Here is a 20,103-nt window from a genome sequence, read left to right on the forward strand (position 1 = left end):
TCGACTTACAGCGTTTCATCAGAACTGGTTCCATGGAACTAGTTGATGAATGGAGCGAATGAATACATCGTCACACGGTGCTATCAGACGGCTTTGTTTCCATTCTCTGGTTCTACTCCACCTTGGATTGCTCTACATTCACTAACTTTTTACCTTCTTTATGGCTCCCAGCATAAGTCAGACTAGCAACTCTCTTTTTGTTTTGTTTCATGTCGTTTGTCTCATTTATTGTCAATTTTATTCTTGTTTTTGTCGTTTAACCCTAACCTTTGTAATATTTTGTCTCATTTTTGTTGAGGGTTGTTTGTCTTTTTTCTCATTTTGATCAAAAGTAGAATCCTAAATCATTCGGTTTCAGATAACTATGATTAAAAATCATGCTGTGGTTTCACTGGTCCGGTCCACTGGAGATCAGACTGGACTGAACCTGGACTAGGATCAGTTTGACTCTCCTGCTGTAAAGTCTCAGTAGGTCAAATCCTGCTTCCACAGTATCAGATCATTTTTATATATATTCATTTCTTGCTTTAATCTCTCGAATCTTTCCTGTAGCAGAGACTTGAGGAGGTTGAAATGTTTCGTCTTTATCTAACCATCGAGTGACGCCCATCATCATCCAATCACAGAGTTCATTACCATCAAATATCCACCTTTATGGCTCTTTTCAATTCCGTCAAGCACCTCAAGTGAATAAATATGAGCAATAAAAGCCCCGGGGGACGTTTTCCAGGGTGACGACGGCGTTCCCGGTGATTGAGATAAAGTCTATTGTCGTTATCATTATCTTCATTAGAGCCGCTTTTATTGCTGGGCTGATATGAGACAAACAGCAGCGATGGGATGGATTCCTGCTGATGGCTCTATTCATTACAGAGGAGGAAGAGACGCAGTGACAAATTAGAGGGAAGGAATCGGGCCGCTCAACCTGATGATTTAGTTCTCTTATTATCTCAGGATATCACACCTTGATCTCATGATTAACACTTCTAATTATGCCCAAGTATAAAAGACATTATCTCATGATCCTAATTTATCTGGCTCATCGTCTGGAGCAGCGATTCCCGTCTGAGATGATTTAGAAAGGAGCTTTGTTTCTGTTCACGCTGCTGAAGGTTTAAACAAAACGAGGAAAAGTTGCTCTTTAGATGTTTGCTGTGAAGCTTCTTCCTATTAAACCCTAAAAAACCTAAAACAGCTGCAGATTCAAAAACAAAACCATTAGAAATGTCACAATTGGACCATTTTTCAGAGCCAGAACAAGAAAGTAATGTTGGATTTTCAACTTTCCGATGGTCCTTGAATTAATCATGCAGTTCTGTTCAGAGAAAGAAGAAAATCTGAGCTTCAAACTGGATTTTCTACATAAACAGTAATTCCTCTCCATTGCATTGTCAGACATTTGACCCTGGTGTAACTGACCGTTTTAAAGTTTGAAAATGTGGAAGAAAAAACATTATTTTGACAGTAAAACTTCTGATGTCCACATTTTTAACATTTTTGGGAAATCTTTGAACATTTTTGGGTGGAAGAATAAGAAATGTTCAAAATGTTTCTTAAGAACATTCACATAAAAATCAACCAAAATCCAGTGAAATTTGCTGGATTTGTTTGATTTTTATGTGAATGTTCTTAAGAAACTAACACATATTTAGTTTTACTGATATAAATGGAATCACTTTGGATATTTTTAGGATGTTTTGGGAAGATTTTTACTCATTTTTTGAAAATTTTTACAAGAATTTTCTTGCCAAAGTTTCAGAAATTTGGGGAACTTTTTTGCAGAATTTTTGGATTTTGTTTTCAGACGAGGAAAGAATATTTTTTGGTGCCGTAGATGAGGACAGCAGGAGGGTTTAGAGCAACAGCAGGATTTCTGCAGTCACACTGTTGTCGTATTCTTAACTGAAACATTGAAATATCCTGACATAGGAACATGTGAAACTTTAATTTTGTGAGAAGGGGCTCATCATGGGAGCTTTGTTTCAGCGTTTACCGCCGGTCCTGGGTAGGGGCCGAGCTCACAGCCTTCTCTCCACGACAGGTTGAGGCTCCTGATGAACTCCAGGTAGAAGGAGTGGCTGCTGTTGAGCATGGAGAAGCCCACGATGTTGGACTGCTCGCCCACCACGTCGTCCAGCCGGAGCAGAGGGAAATCCTGAGGACACAGACAGACAGAGAGAGGCAGGAAGAGCTGATCAGCGTGTCAGCAAACCGCTAGAACACAGAAACAACGAGCGTTTAAGATCGCAGCAGGAGAAGGTATTAAATGAGCCGAGGATGAAAGAGGAGGAAGAGGAGGATGGAAACAAACCAAAGGCTGCTCTTCTGCAGGCTGCACAGGCGCACACGTTTGTTAAAATTCAGAGCAGGGCGGCAGAGAGACAGAAAAAAAAAGATGGACATCAAAAGCTGGGGAATTTCAAAGAACTTCAAATGGTGGTTGAAGGCGAGCCGGTGTCACGCTGCGCTCTGCTGCTGAAACAAACCACAATCAAACTGTTGCTCGGCCTCACAGGGATGCTGTCCAGCAACAGATGCTGACAAACAAACATTTATCTTCAGCCGGGAAGAGTCGAGGACGCAGACAGAGTCAATAAAAAGCTGGATCCAACCTGCTCAGGTTCTGCTGATTCCATCTTATTATCATTATATTACAGAAAGCCGATAGTAACAGTCTGCAGAGGACGTGTTTCTGCACGTTTGTTCTTCTCAAAGAAAACGTTCCTGTTTTCAACCCCTTTACCCGCTAAACCAGGGGTGTCCAACATGAGGCCCGTGGTCCAAAAGTGGTCCTCCAGAGGGTCCAACATGAGGCCCGTGGGCCAAAAGTGGTCCTCCAGAGGGTCCAACATGAGGCCCGTGGTCCAAAAGTGGTCCTCCAGAGGGTCCAACATGAGGCCCGTGGGCCAAAAGTGGTCCTCCAGAGGGTCCAACATGAGGCCCGTGGTCCAAAAGTGGTCCTCCAGAGGGTCCAATCCGGCCCTCCAAGTGTAAAAATTACAGAGAAGACATTAACTGCAGATTGTAAATTAGTAAAACTATAAATTTAAAATCATTTCTAGACCATGACAAGTTGTTTGGATCAGAAAGTGAAATACTAGATTGTTATTTTGTTGTTTTGTCTCGTTTTTACAATATTTTGTCTTGTTTTCGTTGTTTTTTGTCTTTTTTTTATCTGACTTTTGAAAAGGTTTTCCAGAAAAGACACAGGAAGTAGATTTTTTTCTGACTCTTCAGCTGCAGAAACGTCCTGAACCGATGAGCTGTATGAAGAATCAGAGTGAGCAAAATAGAGTGTTTTTTTTTTTTAGCTTGAATTATGCAGAGATTTGCTGGGATAAAAACACAGAAGCAGGAACTGTGGTTTGATCAAACCCAGCAGCTCAGTCTGCACTACGACTCTACCTGGACAGCCTCAGATCAGGACCAGGTGATCCCTGAATGAGGACAGCAGGTAGACGGTGTTACTGTGGCATCACTCGCTGTCTTTAATGGACTTAATGAAGCCACAGAGGATCCAGACGCTGCAGTAAACTGATCCCTGCACGGTTACCATGGCTCCCACACTCACATTAACATCCCTCACATGGATCGATTCTGAATCTGCTCACGAAGAACGCAGCAAAGTAAAAGCAGTTTAGCTCCTAAAGCTGGGCTTTAATCACAGGTCAGTCAGGAAGCCACTAATTATTGCTGCTTCTGTGTTTTTATTCTCTGCATAATTAAAGCTAAAAAAGTCTCCTCATGCAGTCGGTTCTTTATGCGTCTCCTCAGTCAGAAAAATGACTTCCTGTGTCCCAACCCTAACCCTTTCCTGGAATTGTTTTTCTCAGTGGAAAACTCAACGAGGTGGAGGAGAAATATTAAAGGAGAGAAGACTGAATGGAAGAGCATTAACCAGATTTTTGTTCTGTGATAATTTGTTAAACTACAGATAATATTCAGTAAAATAACTTACATGTTAACTGTCCAAATACTAAATCTGTATTTTATTCCAAATCACTGCTTAACGAGGCAGTTAGACAATTTTTAAATCAGTAAAACATATTTGCTGTAATTTGTAGGAAAAATTCCAGATGTTCAGAATTAGAAAACGGTAAATCGTCGCACATTTATGGATTTTTACCCCAGGTTTTTTTTTAAAATATTCAGATAATATGTAGTAAAATCACAGAAAAGTGGCGTTGATTTAGATGAAAAAAGAAAAACAGAAAACAGGACAAAACTGTAAATAATCCAAAATCTGTGTCTTTAGAGACGGTAAAACTATTTCCAGTGTCTGAATATTTTATTTGTAAGAAAGAATCCAAATATTAGGAATTGAAAAATGGTAAATAATTGTAATTTAGCAGATTTTTAATGACAGTAAATCATCAAATCATCAAAAAATTTTTACAAAGAACAATTTAATCTTTTGTATAATTACACTGCTTTACTGCATTTAATTTGATAAAAGTCTAATTATTTTACAGATATTTGCTTAGATTTTCTTGTTTTAAATCATTTTTATTTGACATTTTTGAGGCATTTTTCCACCATGTTTGAGCTGTTTTCATTCAGAAGCAGGACTTATCCCACAGTGACTAAAAATAAAGCATCTCAGGGTTACTCAGAGGGTAAAAAAAGGAACATTTTCTTTCAGAAGTTCATGAAACACGACTGAACAAATCCACAGAAAATCCTCCATTACTCAGAAATGTCATCATCCGGCGTGTCGCTGCTGTTATAAGAGGACTGTTTCTGATTTAATGATAAGAAGATGGAATTATTTGATTTTTTTCCACTGAGTTTCAACAAACTGAGTTTCAACAAAGAGGTTCAAAAATGGAAAGAACTTTTCCAGACGAAGGCGACGCGCCGTCTGAAAAAGTAGAAATATGAAGGACTAATGTGCAGAAAGGGAGTGGATGCACTAAATATAATAATATATCATTATAAATGATGCTTACTGTGCATCTTTCCACAGATACAGCAGACTCAGACAGCGTCACCCCCGGATCCTGTTACTGTTCTACGATTCTGAACTTCAGGAAATCAAACCACTTTTGTTCCATGAGACTCATTTCAAATATTCCTGATTTTTCACATTTCAGCACCAGCTCTGACAACCTCAGTGTTTCATCTGACTGCACACAAACGCACCAAAACACAACGCAAAACAACTGAAATGAGACGCACGTTCACCACAAAGAGGCTCCAACGTGAAATGCAAAACAACCATAAAATGACAAACCAAACCAAAATGAGACAGAAATGAGACACAAAACGAGGAAAATCAAACACAAACATGATGTGAAAAAACACAAAATGACCATCAACAGGTTAAAAAAAAGGCAAAAATGAGACAAACAACCAAAATAGACAGCAAAACAACTAAAACCAGACACAAAAACAACAAAATAAAGGAACTAAATGGTCAAATGAAGAACGAGAGAACCACAAAATGATAAATGAAAATGAGACACAAAAAGACTGAAATCATCTGAAAAGGACAAAAATCAAACACAAAATGATGTACATTGATTCATTTATGAAGTTAATAAAAGGTTTTAGTGCTTTAACATCATTGTTGTCATTTTTAATGCAGTTAAACCCCCCCCCCCCAGCACATTTAGTGTAGAATCACCAGCCACTCTTCTCGTCTTCATGTCTCTGTTGTTTGTTTCGTTGTTTCTTTAGGAAGCAATAAAACATCTAAATGCAGGGCTGCTGTTGTCGGACCAGACCATCATCATCATCATCATCATCATCGTTTGGCTGCTTCTCAAACATTCTGGTTCAGAATCCGTCCGGTTTGCAGGTCCAGGGTCTGTAAAACTGTGAGCTTTTAGCTGAACATCCTGAGAGGATTCAGCTCCGGCGCTAACCTGAATCTCTCTGACACTTATTTACTGAACAGCGTCCGGCCTGTCGGGAAACTGTTGCTGTTGTTGTCGCTGCCGCTGCAGTCGCCAGATGCCAAATCAATTCCGGCTGTGGCCAAGTGTGCTGTCAGACGGCCGGCCTGCCAGCCGTGACAAAGAGCAGTTGGCTGGAGGCTGGAGCTCTGTGAGGAAGAAACACTGCAGCAGCATCCCAGAAGGACACGGCGACGCTGCGGCACTTTAAAGACCAGCAGCCTGCCTCATGTTTGTGGGTTTTACAGAGCACGAAGTCACATTCAGACTCTGTTCAGGACAACATTCTGATCAATACCTGATATGACTCACTGACAGCTTCACACCGTGGAGGCTTTAGGCATGTGAAAGTCACCAGAAGTCATTCTGGGTCACTGGTCCTCCCTCCATGGCTGGATTCTCCGCCTAGCAGACTCTGTGGCCCCTACAGGCCCCTACAGGCCCCTACAGGCCCCTACCGGCCCCTACAGGCCCCTACCGGCCCCTACAGGCCCCTACAGGCCCTCATTACAGGCAGCATTTCATCATTTTCATCTGGAATGACCCAACTCCGGGTAAGAGGAAGAAGATGGATGGATGGATGATGGATGGATGGATGAATAATAGATGGATGGCTGGATGGATGATGGATGATGGATGGATGGATGATGGATGGATGATGGATGGATGAATAATAGATGGATGGATGGATGGATGATGGATGGATGATGGATGGATGAATAATAGATGGATGGATGGATGGATGATGGATGGATGAATAATAGATGGATGGATGGATGGATGATGGATGGATGAATAATAGATGGATGGATGGATGGATGGATGAATAATAGATGGATGGATGATGGATGGATGGATAATGGATGGATGAATAATAGATGGATGGATAATGGATGGATGAATAATAGATGGATGGATGATGGATGGATGGATGGATGGATGGATGGATGGATGGATGAATAATAGATGGATGGATGATGGATGGATGAATAATGGACAAAGAGTTTTTGTCAAAAACAGACAAAATCACTGTGAACTTAGACAATGAATTTTTTAAATCAATTAATTGCCAAAATCATTTTTCTGAAAAATGACCAAAATGAGACAGAAAGAAACCCCACTGATACAAAATGGCCCAAAATCATGAGCAAAATAACTAAAAATGAGAGAAAAGGCGAAAACAAACTGATAGAAAACAGAGGAGAAATGACCAAATAAGAAAAACAGCCTCAAAACAATGACCAAAATCAGACACAAAACCAAAACAATGAGACAATAAATGACGACAAAAGAAAACACAAAACAACCCGTGATACACAAACTGACCAAAATAAGCCAGAAAATAATGAAATTAAAACAAAAGAACTGAAATGAGAAAAAAGTGAACACAGACAGCAAACAAGACAAAGTAACAACAAAAAGACACAAAACCAATAAAATAACACACAAAATAACCACAAACTGATGAACAAAATCAGAAACAAAGCAAAAACAAAGATAGAAAAAAAACTGCCAAAACAAAATATGATACTAAAATGAGACAACATGATGACAAATAACACAAAATAACTGCTGATAGAAACAAAAAAGAACAAAAATGAGCAAAAACACAGACTTAGCGACACAAAATAACCCTGAAGAGGCACAAAGCAACCACACAAGATGAGAAAACAAATGTAAAAGCACTAAAATGAGACAGAAACAGCCCATAAAGAGACAGAAAAGGACCAAAATGAGACATAAAAGCAAAAAAGAGACACAAAACTACTACAGAGTACCAAAGTACCCACAAGGAGATCCAAGACTACCAAAATAAAGGACAAACCAGCCAGAATTGCACAAAAAAGCTCCAAAATTAAACGCAAAACAACCATAAAATGACAAACCAAACCAAAACGAGACACAAAATGACAGAAATGAGATGAAACAACTAAAATCAAACACAAAAAGTGATGTGAAAAACATAAAATGACCACAAAGGAGGCCAAAAAGGAGCATAAATTGAAAAAAAGAGACAAAAGTGAGACGAAACAATTCAAATAAACTGTGAAACAACTAAAATCAGACACAAAAACAACAAAATGAAAGAACTAAATGGTCCAAATGAAGAACAAAAGACCCACAAAATGACAAATCAAGTCAAAATGAGACACAAAAAGACTGAAATCATCTGAAAAAGAAAAAACGAGACACCAAGTAACTGGAAATAACCAACACAACTCAGGAAATGTGCCTCTTTGTGCATGTTAGTCTGAATCGTGTCACATGTAGCAGCAGGAGTTCTACAGTAAACGTAGAGACTTCCTGTGGGTCAGACATCTCAGATTAAAACTCATTCCAGCTGCTGTTGTGTTTGTTCTCTTCCTGTTGGTTGGTTTTAGTGTTTCTAAAGTGAGACGTCTGCTGCTGAACTCTGAATGAAACGCTGTGAAAGCCTGAGCAGGCGGCAGAGCGTGATGGAAACACAAAGCTACAGGCCGGTCAGAGACGGCAGCAGGTGGAGGAGGTGGAGTGAGGGAATCGTTTTCCTTCTGCTCTGTTTCCAGGGTTTTGTTGCTGATTCTGCCCTTGGCTTGTGAGCGTGAAGGGCCCCTATGAGCAGCCCCGTTAAAGCGGCGACACGGCGGTGTTTAGAGAGTTCCAGACGAGTTATTATCTACGCAAAGGCTCCTCGTACAAGGGCACGACACCGAACAGCAGAATTATAATGATGACAAACAGCAGCAGGACCGGCATGCATCTCTGATGAGGAGGAGGGAGGAAAGACGAGATAGATGGAGGCAAAGCCGAGAGTTTAGAGGTAAGATGTGACCTGAAAACATCCTGCAGCTGCACAGAGGTCAGGATGGAACAAACAGACCAGCAAAGCAACACAAAATGGACACAAAACTGAACTAAAATGACACACAAAGTGATCACAAAAAGTCACCACGAAGAAGACAAGAAAGCTAAACTACAACAGAAAGACACAAAACAACAAAAAAGAGACACAAAGTGATCATCATGAGAGACAAAATGACCAAAACAATGAGCAAAGCAATGCAAAACAACAGGAATGAGCCCACAAAATGACCACAAAACGGCCCAAAGAGCTGCAAAACAGCCACAAAAAGAGAAAAAATAACCACAGTTAAACACAAAATGACCAAAATGAGACGCACAACAACCACAGCATTGAAATATAATCCAAACTGACCACAAAAGACTCCAAGTGAGCAGCAAACGAAGCAAAAGAACCACAAAAACACAAACGTGACCACTGGGAGACACACACAGCCATGATTACACACAAATCGATCAAAATCAGACACAAAATAGCCACAAAGAGACACGATATGACCAAAATCAAGTACAAAACACCCACAATTACACACAAAATCACCAAAATAAGACAAAAATGACCACAATCAAACGCAAAACAACAAAAAAAAAGTAATCCAAACAAAACAACCACCAACAGATAAAAGTGACACCAAAGGAGGCACAATGACACACAAAGTGATCAAAGTCAGTCACAAAATCACCACAAGGAAGCAGAAAAGGAGCACAGAAGGACTGCTAGTGGTCCAGAAGGAGGATGGATGTGTCTTACCATGGTGGTGAGGATGTATTTGTAGAAGGCCGACGTCATCCCCAGCTCGTTCGCCTGCAGGTTACCACAAAACAAGAAGAAGAAGAAGAAGCGCTGTGAGACAGAGGAACATGAGTCAGAGTTTATTTTAAAGCCGTTCTATATATTTTCAGCCTGAATGACGGTCTGAGTCGAAGCGTCTTCAATAGAAAGAAAGCAGCCGGTTACACAACAGAGACGGAAAACTGTCGAGAAAAGTTCAGGGGAATAATGAGGAAGAAAATCAGAGCTGAGAGGAGATCTCACTGGAAGATCTGCAGGTGAGAAGACGTCTAGACACCTGAGCTTAATCTGGGAGAAAACCTGGACAAAAAAAAGGAGACGTCTGGGAGTCGTAGTGGAAACGGATCAGGAGAGTCCAGCTCATCTTAGTCCAGGTTCCACATCCAGTCCAGTCTGATCTCCAGTAAAACCAGTAAAACCAGTAACACCACAGCATTATAACCTATAAATAACCACAACTCCGAATGATAATTGACGACATAGCATTTCACTCTAAAAAGGACAAAAAAACAACAAAAACAAGACAAAATATTACAAAAGAGACTACAAAAGTGAAAAACAAAATGGCAAAAAATGAGAGAAACGACATGAAACAAAACAAAGACAAAAAATTTGATAAAAAACTGACAAAGGAATAAAAAATGGACAAAAACGAGACAAAATAACAAAAACAAAACAACAAAAGCAAAAAACAAAAACAACACAACTGAGACAAAAACACACAAAGTGACACAAAACAATGAATAAGGCCAAAGACAAAATGATAAAAATAAGACAAAAACACAAGCGCAACAAAAAGAAAACACAAAACAACAAAAATATGAGGCAAAAGACAAGTCAGACAGAAACAACAAAAACAGACAAAATATTACAAAAATGAGACACAAAATGACAAAAGAACAATGAACAGTCTACTATTTTCCTTTATGATCCAAACAACTTGTCATGGTCTAGAAATGATTTTAAATTTACAGTTTTACTAATTTACAATCTGTAGTTAATGTCTTCTCTGTAATTTTTACACTTTGAGGGCCGGATTGGATCCTCTGGAGGACCACTTTTGGACCACGGGCCTCATGTTGGACCCTCTGGAGGACCACTTTTGGACCACGGGCCTCATGTTGGACCCTCTGGAGGACCGCTTTTGGACCACGGGCCTCATGTTGGACCCTCTGGAGGACCACTTTTGGACCACGGGCCTCATGTTGGACCCTCTGGAGGACCACTTTTGGACCACGGGCCTCATGTTGGACCCTCTGGAGGACCACTTTTGGACCACGGGCCTCATGTTGGACCCTCTGGAGGACCACTTTTGGACCATGGGCCTCATGTTGGACCCTCTGGAGGACCACTTTTGGACCACGGGCCTCATGTTGGACCCTCTGGAGGACCGCTTTTGGACCACGGGCCTCATGTTGGACACCCCTGGAGGACCACTTTTGGCCCACGGGCCTCATGTTGGACCCTCTGGAGGACCGCTTTTGGACCACGGGCCTCATGTTGGACCCTCTGGAGGACCACTTTTGGACCACGGGCCTCATGTTGGACACCCCTGGAGGACCGCTTTTGGACCACGGGCCTCATGTTGGACCCTCTGGAGGACCGCTTTTGGACCACGGGCCTCATGTTGGACACCCCTGGAGGACCACTTTTGGACCACGGGCCTCATGTTGGACACCCCTGGAGGACGCTTTTGGACCACGGGCCTCATGTTGGACACCCCTGGAGGACCACTTTTGGACCACGGGCCTCATGTTGGACCCTCTGGAGGACCGCTTTTGGACCACGGGCCTCATGTTGGACCCTCTGGAGGACCGCTTTTGGACCACGGGCCTCATGTTGGACCCTCTGGAGGACCACTTTTGGACCACGGGCCTCATGTTGGACCCTCTGGAGGACCACTTTTGGACCACGGGCCTCATGTTGGACACCCCTGGAGGACCACTTTTGGACCACGGGCCTCATGTTGGACCCTCTGGAGGACCGCTTTTGGGACCACGGGCCTCATGTTGGACCCTCTGGAGGACCGCTTTTGGACCACGGGCCTCATGTTGGACCCTCTGGAGGACCACTTTTGGACCACGGGCCTCATGTTGGACCCTCTGGAGGACCGCTTTTGGACCACGGGCCTCATGTTGGACCCTCTGGAGGACCACTTTTGGACCACGGGCCTCATGTTGGACCCTCTGGAGGACCACTTTTGGACCACGGGCCTCATGTTGGACACCCCTGGAGGACCACTTTTGGACCACGGGCCTCATGTTGGACCCTCTGGAGGACCGCTTTTGGACCACGGGCCTCATGTTGGACCCTCTGGAGGACCACTTTTGGACCACGGGCCTCATGTTGGACCCTCTGGAGGACCGCTTTTGGACCACGGGCCTCATGTTGGACCCTCTGGAGGACCGCTTTTGGACCACGGGCCTCATGTTGGACACCCCTGGAGGACCACTTTTGGACCACGGGCCTCATGTTGGACCCTCTGGAGGACCGCTTTTGGACCACGGGCCTCATGTTGGACACCCCTGGAGGACCACTTTTGGACCACGGGCCTCATGTTGGACCCTCTGGAGGACCGCTTTTGGACCACGGGCCTCATGTTGGACCCTCTGGAGGACCGCTTTTGGCAAACGGGCCTCATGTTGGACCCTCTGGAGGACCACTTTTGGACCACGGGCCTCATGTTGGACCCTCTGGAGGACCGCTTTTGGACTACGGGCCTCATGTTGGACCCTCTGGAGGACCGCTTTTGGACTACGGGCCTCATGTTGGACCCTCTGGAGGACCGCTTTTGGACCACGGGCCTCATGTTGGACACCCCTGGTCTGAACAGTCGACACATTTCCAGTATAAATGCTCTGAATCAGTGGGGATGTAAACTGGCTTTCCTTTCACGGGTTATTCATCCATTAACCTTCCACTCAGAGGAACGTCAGGACATTCTGATTTCATTCTGGATTCTGATCTTCTCCGGCCCTGAGGGTACAGATCTGAGAGTTCAGCTGAAACCTGCCAAACGCTGCTACACTCAGCTAAAGTTTGGCAGCGAACCAGCCGTCTGCAAACACCACAACCAGAAACAGAGGTGCAGCTGTTGTCATCGTTTTCAGACGGATAATCAGACTGAAGCTCTGCTAGATGCTGCTCTCTGGTATCTAAGAGTCCTCATTCTGCACGGTTACCGGTCCATCGGTGCTCTTAGAATGTTCTGACATGAAAAACACGCTACGGTAATGAATCTTTCTGGGCTCTGTAATTGTGCAGTGAAGATCTGATTTTTGTTGATTTCTAAACTCCTCTTCTTCGTCATCTTCGTCTTCTTCCTCATCTTCTTCTTCGTCTTTTTCTTCTTCGTCGTCTTCCTCGTCTTCTTCTTCATCGAATTCTTCTTCGTCATCCTCCTCTTCTTCGTCGTCTTCCTCTTCGTCGTCTTCCTCATCTTCTTCATCGTCTTCCTCTTCTTCGTCGTCTTCATCTTCTTCATCGTCTTCCTCTTCTTCGTCGTCTTCCTCTTCTTCATCGTCTTCCTCTTCTTCTTTGTCGTCTTCCTCTTCTTCTTTGTTGTCTTCCTCTTCCTCTTCTTCATCGTCTTCCTCTTCTTCGTCGTCTTCATCTTCTTTGTCGTCTTCCTCTTCTTCTTTGTTGTCTTCCTCTTCCTCTTCTTCGTCATCTTCCTCTTCTTCATCGTCTTCCTCTTCTTCGTCGTCTTCATCTTCTTTGTCGTCTTCCTCTTCTTCATCGTCTTCCTCTTCTTCTTCGTCATCTTCCTCTTCTTCTTCATCAACTTCTTCTTCTTCGTCTTCTTCTTCTTCTCTGACAGTGACTGATCTGACAGTCTGACTCCTTTATTCCCTCGACACTGAAATGTTGTGCCCTGATCAATAGCAGAAACAGAACACTCAATGCGATCAATCAGTCAATCAATCAATCATTGTCAGCAGCTAAACTAAATGAGACAGATGACCTACAGCTCTGTGTAAAGTGTGAAGAATCCATGAAGCATTTCTCAGTCTCTGCTTGAAGATACAATCAGAATACAGAGGGAATCCGTACGGTGTTGTTAGAAGTTTCTACGTAACACGTATATATTGACACCACTTACAACACGGCATTTTACCAACCAGCTGCATTTCAGGAGTTCTATTTAATTTCACGCCATGAGTTGCTGATAACCCGGTTACCACGGTGATCTCTGGGATGAATCCTATAAATGGCTGAACTTCTGCTGCTTGGAGCTTCTGTACTTCCATCGTCTTTTCCCACAGATTCTAGATTTTCCACGTTTTCGTCCACATTGTTAAAAAAATTTGGAGGTGCATGACGTGGAAATTTTCTGCTTGAGGAGTGGGCGTGGCTGCTAAAACGACATAATTTACCTCGTAGACGCATCAAGCAGAAAATGAGCTTTAAGCTGTGAACTAATCCACTGCTGTGTTCCACCAGACAGCCACAGCCACACCATTCCAGTGGAAATGACAAATATTTTACAATCTGACAGGCGTAAAATCTGAATTTAACACTGGCATGGACACGTTTCAAGGCAGATCAGCAAACTGGACGCTCCAAATGTTTTATTCATGCCGGAATAAAGAAATGTGAAAACCTGGAGAAACGGAGGACAAAAAAAGGAAGACAAGGCCAAGAAAACTGACAAGAATCATCTTTGAGTTTCTGCTCTGAGAGGCAGAAAGAAGCCCAGCAAAGAATTTACTGAGATTCATCTGGATGCCGAGTCGATCCGTCGACATTTCAGAGAAGTTTGATCAGGAACATCCTCAGTGGAAGGGCAGGAAACACAGAGCTGAGACGCTGAAAGATGTAGAAGCTCACAGAGATTGGAGTGGAGACCAGTGGAGACGAGTTCTGTGGAGCGATGAGTCAAAGGCTGAAATGTTTAGGTCCAATCAAAGACCAGAAGAGTCAGAGAGGTTGAAGACAGAGAGCTGGCAGCCTTCAGTGGAGGGTCAGCCGGGGTTTCAGGCTACATTTCTGCCAGCAGTGTTGGAGATATCATCCAGATGAATGGAATCATGAAGTGCAGCTTTCTGGAAAGGTTCGAAACACATGATGATGATCCCGAGCAATCTGGAGAAACTAGCAGCTGATAAAACACCGACAGTGATGATTTTTCTCCAACCCTGATTATTATAGCAGCTCTACTGCAGGGGTGTCCAACATGAGGCCCGTGGTCCAAAAGTGGTCCTCCAGAGGGTCCAACATGAGGCCCGTGGACCAAAAGTGGTCCTCCAGGGGTGTCCAACATGAGGCCCGTGGTCCAAAAGCAGTCCTCCAGAGGGTCCAACATGAGGCCCGTGGACCAAAAGTGGTCCTCCAGAGGGTCCAACATGAGGCCCGTGGACCAAAAGTGGTCCTCCAGAGGGTCCAACATGAGGCCCGTGGTCCAAAAGTGGTCCTCCAGAGGGTCCAACATGAGGCCCGTGGACCAAAAGTGGTCCTCCAGGGGTGTCCAACATGAGGCCCGTGGTCCAAAAGCGGTCCTCCAGAGGGTCCAACATGAGGCCCGTGGACCAAAAGTGGTCCTCCAGAGGGTCCAACATGAGGCCCGTGGTCCAAAAGCGGTCCTCCAGAGGGTCCAACATGAGGCCCGTGGACCAAAAGCGGTCCTCCAGAGGGTCCAACATGAGGCCCGTGGACCAAAAGTGGTCCTCCAGAGGGTCCAACATGAGGCCCGTGGTCCAAAAGTGGTCCTCCAGAGGGTCCAACATGAGGCCCGTGGGCCAAAAGCGGTCCTCCAGAGTGTTCAACATGAGGCCCGTGGTCCAAAAGTGGTCCTCCAGAGGGTCCAACATGAAGCCCGTGGTCCAAAAGTGGTCCTCCAGAGGGTCCAACATGAGGCCCGTGGACCAAAAGCGGTCCTCCAGAGGGTCCAACATGAGGCCCGTGGTCCAAAAGCGGTCCTCCAGAGGGTCCAACATGAGGCCCGTGGTCCAAAAGTGGTCCTCCAGAGGGTCCAACATGAGGCCCGTGGTCCAAAAGCGGTCCTGCAGAGGGTCCAACATGAGGCCCGTGGTCCAAAAGCGGTCCTCCAGAGGGTCCAACATGAGGCCCGTGGTCCAAAAGCGGTCCTCCAGAGGGTCCAACATGAGGCCCGTGGTCCAAAAGCGGTCCTCCAGAGGGTCCAACATGAGGCCCGTGGACCAAAAGCGGTCCTCCAGAGGGTCCAACATGAGGCCCGTGGTCCAAAAGCGGTCCTCCAGAGGGTCCAACATGAGGCCCGTGGTCCAAAAGTGGTCCTCCAGAGGGTCCAACACGAGGCCCGTGGACCAAAAGCGGTCCTCCAGAGGGTCCAACATGAGGCCCGTGGTCCAAAAGCGGTCCTCCAGAGGGTCCAACATGAGGCCCGTGGTCCAAAAGCGGTCCTCCAGAGGGTCCAACATGAGGCCCGTGGTCCAAAAGTGGTCCTCCAGAGGGTCCAACACGAGGCCCGTGGACCAAAAGCGGTCCTCCAGAGGGTCCAACATGAGGCCCGTGGTCCAAAAGTGGTCCTCCAGAGGGTCCAATCCGGCCCTCAAAGTGTAAAAATTACAGAGAAGACATTAACTGCAGATTGTAAATTAGTAAAACTATAAATTTAAAATCATTTCTAGACCATGACAAGTTGTTTGGATCAGAAAGTAAAATACTAGATTGTTCTTTGTTCTTTTGTCGTTTTGTGTCTCACTTTTGTAATTTTTTGTTTTTTTGTTGTTTTGATCCTCTATGGTTTAGCTCCAGATGACTAAATGTGTTCCTTTGCTGACTCTGTGATCTGGAAGCTGTAATGTGTATTTTACTGACTAATAATGTTCTGTTCTTTCATTTCAGGCAGCCTTTATTCTAAACTTCTGTAAACTGCATCCAAGTGGGTGAAGAGGAGTTTTTCAGGTCTTTGGCAGCCTGTTGACGACAGATTCAGAACATGAACAATGAACTAAAAAGTGTACAACGGACAAAGCTTCCACTCATCAGTCCACTTGTTCTTTATTCTTCTTTTTACCTGCACTTAGGCTGAAGCACTCAGAGATTTTTCCACAGCAGTTCTCTTCCTCTTAGACTCACATTACCAGGAGGAGGAACGTTTCCATGGAGTCCGTTAATGAGCTGATGGAGTCACGTTAGTCCAGTTTTAACATGACTAAACTAACAAGACATTTATGGGTTCTTTTAAAACTGGTTCATATTTAGGCATACAGCTCAACCTGTATTTGATGGTTGATTTAAATGGTTAGAAAAATGAACTTATCAGGGTTATAGGTCCAAATACAACTCGCCCGCTGACCAGTCAAACTCCAGACAATCTTCTTCACTTAGAATGGAATTTACTTAGAAGAAATTGGTACAAGGTTCAGTTGTCTGTTCTGCATTATAAAACATCATGAAGTTGTCCGGTTTACTTAAAAATAAATCCTCTTATTTGGTGTTAACTGAACTTTAAATGTTCATGCATGTATGAATCATTTCACTAGAAGATAACAGAACATTGTCCCGGGCTGATGCTGTTGTTGTTCACTTCCAGATTTACCTGATGTCAGTGAACGTGCCGTGTTTAATTAGCTCACCTCTGCTTTGTGTCTTATTTTTGTCGTCTTGTGTCTCGTTTTTGTCATTTTGCAACTAATGAGGAGGTTCATGACCTGAAACGTTCCACCTTTAAATTGTAGGAGCTTCCTACAATCTAACCCTCCATTCCAGACTTTTATTGGCAAAACTGCAAATTTTATCCAGCGTCACATCCACTATTTCCTCTTTCTTCAGTTTCTGGCCTGGAAAATGTTCTGAAGTGGATGAATTATTTAATTTTAAACCTTTGACTAGTCAGCATAATCAATGTTATCAGATATTGATGCCGAAAATGCATCAGCATCAGTATCTGCAGCACATTTTGGTGCCTTCAGTCGCACTACGTCAACGCAGCATCGTAATATCAGCTGTTTTTAGCTCCAGTTTCTGATCAGCTGAAGCCACAATGTTAGAAAATGCTGCTTCTGTTCTGTATTAGACATCAGCATACAGTTTGTCACAATAAAATGAGCTTAAATAATATGAATCCACTCTGATTAATCAGGGTAAAGTCGTCAGTAGATTCCTTTAGTTTAGAACCAGCGGGTGTCCTGACCTTCCTGAGGATGTGGTAGGAGATGGAGGCGTTGGCGTCGATGATGATGGTGGCCACCTTATCGTCACGGATCTCCTTCAGCAGAGGAGTCGGGTCCAGACTCTCGTCCAGCATCCTCACCGACAGCGTCTCCCTGGAGATGAGGAAGCGACGGACCAGCTCCTCCAGTCTCAGCAGGCCTACAGACAACGGTAAACACTGGTAAACATGACTGTGGTCGATCTGGAAAGTTCTTTAGAGATCCAGGTGCAGCAAAAACATCATCTGTCAGCGGTGAGCAGAAACAGAGAGACGGGTCCATAAATGATGCTCATCTGAGGGTTTGTCTGTTTACTTGTAAAATTATTGCTCTGACTTGGAAAAAAAAAGAAAGAAATTGATGGGAGTGAGAGTCATTAGAGAGACAAATAACTGTCGCTGCTCTAAAAACTTCCAGGCCTGAAAAGAGGCAATAAACAGAGTGGGATAAAGGTGATTATGTTGAAAGTCCATTAATTCTCTCCTCAGAGGATGAATGTGGACCCATGTGTCCATACAGATGAGGATGGATTTACTCGTTAGAGGGTTTTTCATTCAATCTAAATCAATTTTTATGCTATTTATGGTCATTATTTCTGCATTAGTTCTGTACCAGCTGCATTTTATTCCCACATAAGAGGGACACGGCGCACACATCAGACTACATGGGACTCTTGGACACGTTTAATGTAATAAATAAGACAATTAACCGTCTTCATTAGCTTGTTTGGCTGCACTGGAAACAGATGCAGAAGTGCTCTTTAAATGCATTATTTCCTACTTTAAAAGTATAAATTTACAGCAAAACCCATTCTTATTCCCCCAACATCGACTCAGCCATTTTATGCTGATATTTCAGAGATTCACCCGCATCAATACTCAATCCTGATCCAGGAGTTTTTCCACTTTAAAAGAGCCTCAGATGGAAGCTAGAAGGATGGAGGGAGCAGAAGTCAGTGGACTTTTACCCAAGAGAGTCCGGATTATGTCCCATGTGGGATCATTATTTTATGACTTAATGCGCTGAACCTCCAGTGGTTTTTCAGTGTTCCTGTCTCATTTTTACTCACTGCGAAATAAAGTCCTGACCCTCTAAGGAAACAGAACAACCATGACTAGAAGTACAGACAACCTAGAAATGTCTTCTGCCCAGGATAGCAGTTATAAACCAGAAAAACTAGAAAACCTGGAATGAACATGTACGACATTTCCCCACAGGAGTTACCGGCACTGGAATGAAGCGGTGACTCTACACATTCTACACAATGATCCCTTTGATCGGCAACACGGGTCAGAAATGACCCAAATCCAACGGAAAATGGGCATCAAAGGGTTAAATGGTACATGCAGAATAAAACCACAATTTTTAGATTACATTTGGTTTATTTTCCCAGTAGAACTGCATATATCACACATGTTTGATTCAATGACCATCAGAAATCTGAGAGTGTGTTTTTTATGGCATCTGTCACCATAAATGATGTGACACTGAAAAATGTGAGGACAACATCCTTTGAAATCCACTGGTGGGTTTTAGCGTTCAAAAGATTTATCCCAGAAATCTAATAGTATCTGCAATGGATGCAATCAGCAAATACAGTGAAACATAAAAGATCCAACTCTGTTTTTAAGCACTAATGCAGATTATGTGTTGGTCCCTTCCTTTGCTGCTTTGCTCATTTTATATGAATTAATGCATTAAATGTTGTTATTTTGCATACATCATGATGGAAACCTGGCGGTCCTTGTTTGTGACGCCAGCAGAGATGCTACAGGTTCTGGATAAACTGGACAACAACAGCAACAACAAAATACACAGTCAGAACTATGCTTTTAGATATTTAGTAGTGGAGTCAATGATCAAGAATGAGTTACAGAAGACCAAAAACCTAAACACAAATGGAGACAACTGCTCAAAAATAGTTCAACATTCACATCCTACCACCTAGGACCTATCCAGGAACCATCTAGGAACTACCCAGGAACCATCTAGGACCTACCCCGGAAACAACCTAGGACCTACCCAGGAACCATCTAGGACCTACCCCGGAAACAACCTAGGACCTACCCAGGAACCATCTAGGACCTACCCAGGAACCATCTAGGACCTACCCAGGAACCATCTAGGACCTACCCAGGAACAACCTAGGAACTACCCAGGAACCATCCAGGACCTACCCAGGAACCATCTAGGACCTACCCAGGAACCATCTAGGACCTACCCAGGAAACAACCTAGGAACTACCCAGGAACCATCCAGGACCTACCCAGGAACCATCTAGGACCTACCCCGGAAACAACCTGGGACCTACCCAGGAACCATCTAGGACCTACCCCGGAAACAACCTAGGACCTACCCAGGAACCATCTAGGACCTACCCCGGAAACAACCTAGGACCTACCCAGGAACCATCTAGGACCTACCCAGGAACCATCTA

The 20,103-nt window shown here is 43.8% G+C and overlaps 1 protein-coding gene across 2 annotated transcripts in view; it reads right to left on the reverse strand.

The window, feature by feature from the left end:
* Nucleotides 1-20,103, reverse strand: part of LOC110965025 (glutamate receptor ionotropic, kainate 5-like) — a 310,421-nt gene that overhangs the window by 76,089 nt on the left and 214,229 nt on the right. For both annotated transcript variants that reach the window (XM_051956156.1, XM_051956157.1), the window contains exons 7-9: nucleotides 17,648-17,826; nucleotides 9,490-9,543; nucleotides 1,994-2,155 (exon numbers count right to left, since the gene is read on the reverse strand). In XM_051956156.1, coding sequence (XP_051812116.1) covers nucleotides 1,994-2,155; nucleotides 9,490-9,543; nucleotides 17,648-17,826 — 395 coding nt within the window. The remainder of the gene's footprint in view (nucleotides 1-1,993; nucleotides 2,156-9,489; nucleotides 9,544-17,647; nucleotides 17,827-20,103) is intronic.

Source organism: Acanthochromis polyacanthus, chromosome 11, assembly GCF_021347895.1.
Source record: "Acanthochromis polyacanthus isolate Apoly-LR-REF ecotype Palm Island chromosome 11, KAUST_Apoly_ChrSc, whole genome shotgun sequence".
NCBI classification, from domain to species: Eukaryota; Metazoa; Chordata; class Actinopteri; family Pomacentridae; genus Acanthochromis; species Acanthochromis polyacanthus.